The 5,402-nt window shown below is 53.5% G+C and overlaps 1 protein-coding gene across 1 annotated transcript; it reads left to right on the top strand.

Annotated features, from left to right (window-relative positions):
• The first annotated feature begins 4,496 nt into the window (after positions 1–4,496).
• LOC141026710 (uncharacterized) lies at positions 4,497–4,898 on the top strand. The gene has a single exon (XM_073503554.1). The coding sequence runs from the start codon at positions 4,497–4,499 to the stop codon at positions 4,896–4,898; it is 402 nt and encodes a 133-aa protein (XP_073359655.1).
• The last annotated feature ends 504 nt before the right edge of the window (positions 4,899–5,402 follow it).

The raw sequence follows: 5,402 nt of genomic DNA, 5'->3' as shown, positions 1-5,402 counted from the left end.
TGCTCCATAACTCAGTCTGAGGAATCCAGGTTCGACCTGTGATTCACATACATACAAAGCCAAGTCCACACAAAATATGAATTTTGTGAAAACGCGAGGACATGCAAAGATACACACGGAACTGAAGTCGTCAGATCCGTTGGACATCAGGCTATACCACAAGCGAAGCATATTTACACCGGTGTGCCACAGGTGTGAAGTGCATTAGCATAAGCTAGATTATTGTCTCTAGTGCAAGTGGGAGTCTGTAGGAGATATGCCCTAGAGGCAATAATAAATGTTATTGATTATCTCCTTGTTCATAATTATGTTTATGTTCCATGCTATAACTACTGTGGTTCCCGAGCCCGTATATCCATAAAGGCTCTGGGGAGAACCCATATGCACGTGTGGAATAATAAACGGTAAAATGTATTCCTAGTCGCGCCTCTAAGACTAGCTCAAGTGTTGCATGATGATTATGTTTTCCCAATCATGGGCATGTCTATGCCAAGCAACTTTGAGGGCACAATGTCAGGAAGGACATTTGTGTTGAATCGACCCGAATTGATGTTATGCTATGAGATACATTCGTCACAAGTTAATGGTTTATAACACAGAGATAGTTAATGTTTGCATAATTCCTTAGACCATGAGAGTATCGAGTTTCTTCATGCTTGCTTCATGAACTTTGGGGTTTGTTAAACGTCATCCGTAACTGGATGGCTATTACGGCGGCTTACGGGTTCATGGGAAAGTATGTTAAGTAACTTGATAGCTCGAGATTGGGATTTGCTCCTCCGACGATGGAGAGATATACTCGGGCCCACTCGGTGTTACGGTGTCCATCATCGTCTGGCCAGACACTTTGTGATTTGATCACGGGGATGCCGGAACACGAAACGAGAAAAGAGAACAAAACCGGTAACGAGGTAACTTGCATAGTGGACAAAGTGTTGGCCCACGGGGATGCAATAAATCTCAGCTCAGGTGTTTGTGATATATCGTGAAGCAACAGGAATAGCTCACCTCAACTGGAGGTTCACTCGAATATTCATTCGTGTGGGTATAGGGGTCAATATGGGTGTCCACGGCTCCGATGTTGATCATTGATCGGAAGGGGTTCCGGGTCATGTCTATACTTCACCGAACCTATAGGGTCACATGCTTAAGGGTCATCTATCTGCTGAATACTAGACAGGGAGTCTGAGAGAAAATCACCGAAAAAGTTTCGGACAGCGGAATCGTACCGCAGAGAGAGGTCATCGGATAAGTTTCGATGATACCGAAAAGTTGTTTCGGGATACACCATTAAGTCAAATTGGCTTCGGCACATGCCTGATAATTCTTGGAGGATGCCAGAATCATTCTGGAAGCTTTTTGGAATTTTCTGAGATAAAAACCGGAAATGTTCCGGAGCTGCCGGAGCCACTTCAGATGCGTTTCGCAGATGAAAATCACTAAAACCAAAATTGTTTCGGAACGCGTTGAAAATCATTTTAGTGGGTACTGGAAATGTTCTTAGCCCACATAAATATTTTCAGTTCGATCAGACGCTGAAAAATGTCGTTGTGAATAGTGAAAATCAGCTTTATGGTTACTTTATGGAAAGCCACCTTTTGGGGCTTTGCTCCAAAAGATCTTGGGGATGACATGGATGGATAGGAGCCATTTTTTGGGCCCCTCATGGGGGTGTGGCCGGCCACATGGGGTATCCCCCCTTGGGGACCCTCTTGTTCCTTGGTTTCACTCCTAGGTCCTTGTGGAAGGACTTCATTCATGTGCATTTTGGGTTTTTTGTGAAACTAACCTACCCCCTTGGGATTTCCTATAAATAGAGGTGGAGGGGCAGCCCTCCACACTCATCCCTTGCTCTCATACACATGCCATGCATTATCTGGCTTCTTCTCTCCCTCCCACGAAAAGAGTTTCGTAGAGCCATAAGGCTGTCTGGGTTCCGGCAGGAACTAGTTCTGGACGGCGAAGCCCTGCCGGATAGATGACACCGTATGTGTGCAACTCTGTAGAGAGATCGTAGTTTCGGTCTTATTTCGTGAGTGCCTCCCGAAGGGCTGTCCGTGTGACCGTCCGAGTTTCGAAGGTCCTCCCGAAGGGCTGTCCGAGTGACCGTTTGAGTTTCGAAGGTCCTCCCGAAGGGCTGTCCGCGACACCGTCCGGGGGGCTGTTCGACCGCCTCCCGGAGGGCTGTCTGAGGAGCAGATGAGGGTATACATCCTCGCGGTTGGGAGGTTGTAAATCCTAGCTGCGGGGATCTGCACCGCCGATCGTCATCGACTCTACTTCCCGCTGCGCTACGAGTCGGTAACGAAAAAGGTCAAACCATGTATGCAGTCTCCATAGTGGTCCTGGGCTGGTGCGTAGGTCGGAAAATTTTTGTTTTCTGCTATGTTACCCTACAGAGGCCACGGAGGATCCTGGCAGGTTGAGAAGCCAGGCGCGCGGTACACCAGCGAGGGCCATGGGGAACCAGTTGGCCAAGACCTTGTCGTCGCCTCCGGCTTCCAGAACGGCCTCCTCGTACGGCAGCAGGAAGATCGATGGATTCGTCGCGCCGTCATAGCGGGGCGGCATCTCCGGCTTGAACTTGGGCGGCCACTGCACCCGTCGCAAGGCGGGGGTGAGGGCCCTGAGCCCCATGCCGCCGTCACGTGTCAGTCGATCCAGCCGGAGAGGCGAAGCTGGCGGAGGAGTGAAGCTTCGGCGCACCCCTACCTGGCGTGCCAAATGTCAGATTACAGGTTCCGGCAAACCCTTGAGGTTCGAACACTGGGGTGCGCATGAAGATCTCCCTCTCTCTCTAGCTCGCTCTCGCCACGATCTCAAGGCCTAACTCGACGAACTCGACGAACAAGGGACACGAGGGTTTATACTGGTTCGGGCCACCATTGTGGTGTAATACCCTACTCCAGTGTGGTGAGGTGGATTGCCTTGTAGGCTGGGGATGAACAAGTACAAGGGAAGAACAGCCTCCTGAGGAGAGGTGTTCCTGGGCTCGATGAGCTGGTGGGTGCAAGGGTGGTCCGAATGATCCGTCCCCTTATGAGTTGCCTCTCTATGGTGGTGGCTAGTCCTATTTATAGAGGCCCGGGTCCTCTTCCCAAATATTAGGCGGGAAGGGATCCCACAATGGCCGGATTTGAAGGAAGACAGCTAGTACAAGCTATCCTGACAAAAGTAGTCTTCGCCTGCCAAAGGCTCTGGTGGTGACGCCGTCATGGGCTCCGCGGTGACCTCCGTCCTGCCGTCCTGCTGGTCTTGGTCTCGTTGCATCGATATGGAAACCTTTGCCTGATGCCTCGGGACTCCTCGCCTGCGCTCGCTCCCTTAGCACCAAAGAGGAAACTGGCACTCTACGCCCGCCTGGCCTTGGTCGTCATGGCTCACGTCACGTGAACCTCGCGAGGTGCTCCTCGCCTTGACATATCCGCTCCTCGCGAGCCAGCCTAGCAAGGCTGCCCCTGACGAGGTCTTGCGTCGTCCGCCTCGTGAGGCTTGGCCCCTCGCGAGAGTCTTGAGTGTTTGCTGATGAAGATGGGTCGTACCAAGCCGCTGGATGAGCCATGCCCTGGGCCGCAGGCATGCAAGTCTGGGTACCCCCATTCCCAGAACGCCGACAGTAGCCAAAACTGTTGCGCGCAACGTGGGGTGAAGGGGCGGGAGAGCAACAAGGTGGGGTTGTGCTCCTCATACCGATCGAGCGGTCTCCTTTGGTGTTCAACCCATCCACGACTCTTTGCTCTGGTAGGTGAGCCACCATCTATCCAGAAATGGCGGGGCATGTTAGGCCAATGACTCATTGAAATGACATTTAAGAGCAACTCCAACTGGCCGACCCAAACGGACGGCGCTTTTGTCCGCTTTTTGTCCGTTCAGTAATGCTACACACACGACACTCCATGCACGACTGCTGCACGATTCTACACATCCAGCCATCAAAATATTGAATGAAGTGCAGCACGGCCATTTGATCGTCAATCGTGCATGAATCGTCCATTTAGCATCGGCTGTGAAGTAGTTTCCTTGTCTGTTTGGGTCGGCCGCCCGCCCGATGTCCGCCCTCTTTTAGATTTGGGTTGGCAGTGCGCCCAGCGCGCCGATCCATTTCATGATTGCGCGCGCATAGATCATGCCAGCGGCCATGTCGTCGCCCTGGTTTTGGCGCTCCAGCGCGCGGGAAAGGTTCGCGCGTGCGGGGGAAAATCGGCCCAGCGCGCGCTGGTTTTGGCGTGCCGCGGCCGGCGCTCGTTATTAAGAAGGCGCTCCCTCCACAGCCTGTCCGCCGCCCACTCGTCTCGCCCCCTCTCACTAGCATCGCCGTCTCTGCGCCACCATGTCGATGCGCCGCCTGGGCGCTTCGGATTTTCGCGGAGTCCGCGATCGCCGCTCCAGCGCCTTCTCCTCCGAGATCTGGTTTGGCGAGAAACGCCTCATTCTCGGCACCTTCGACACCGCAGAGGAGGCGGCCCGCGCGTACAACGCGGCAGCCTCGTCGAGAGATGAATTTTCCCGACGTGTCGACGAGCCAGCGGGCGCAGGATCTCGCGCCTCTCCCGCGGCTTTTCACCGACGAGGATCGTCGTGACAACCGGAGGCAGCAGCGTCGCCTCACCATCGCCGAGATGGACGTGGATGCCATGGCGGTGTGGCGCGAACGCTTCCCGCAGGACATCGTCAACGAGCGCCAGTTCTACAAGCAAAGGAGGACGAAGAGGGAGGCGAGGAGGACGGAGCGAGCCGCCTATCGGGAGGACAAGCGTGCGCGGAAGCAGACCGCTCAATTGAACATGAAGCTAGGAGAAGCGTCGCCCTGGGACTCCGAGGATGAGCGCTATCCTGACGCCTACATCCAGATGTCGGAGGAGGACATTACCGAGTCGGAGTCGGAAAATGACGAGTAGTTGATCTTTTCTTTTATCTGCCTATGCTAGAACTATGTATCCTTTTTCTATCGGAAAAGATGGCCGGCGGCGTCAGCGACGAAGCAGGCGGGCGAGGGTGTGTTGTTGGATGCGGAGAGGCCAATGTGCCACCAACCAGCGGGCCCGGGGAGGAGAGAGGACGAGCGCGCGCGTCCGTATTGTGTCCTTGCCGACGCAAATCCGGCCCAAAAATGGGCCCGGAATGGGTCGGCAGGCGGACGAAAAGCGGACGCGTGTCCGTTTGGGTCGGCACGTTGGCCGACCTTTTTGTCCGCGCCGACCCAAACGAATGGCGGCGGATGAAATGGGTCGCCCCATTGGTGTTGCTCTAAGCGTCTAGATAGATTTTTATATAAATGAAGTGATTAGGGGACTAATGTTGTTTACGAGTTTCGTGAACATGTATTACTCCATGAATGAAAAGAAAAGGTGGATAGAGAATCCTAAGGAAAAAAAGAAGAGAAGATTGTTAGTCTTCATTTA

This window comes from Aegilops tauschii, chromosome 7 (assembly GCF_002575655.3).
Source record: "Aegilops tauschii subsp. strangulata cultivar AL8/78 chromosome 7, Aet v6.0, whole genome shotgun sequence".
Classification (NCBI taxonomy): domain Eukaryota; kingdom Viridiplantae; phylum Streptophyta; class Magnoliopsida; order Poales; family Poaceae; genus Aegilops; species Aegilops tauschii.
The sequence above is the reverse complement of the archived record's forward strand: the minus strand, read 5'-3'. Positions and strand labels throughout refer to the sequence as shown.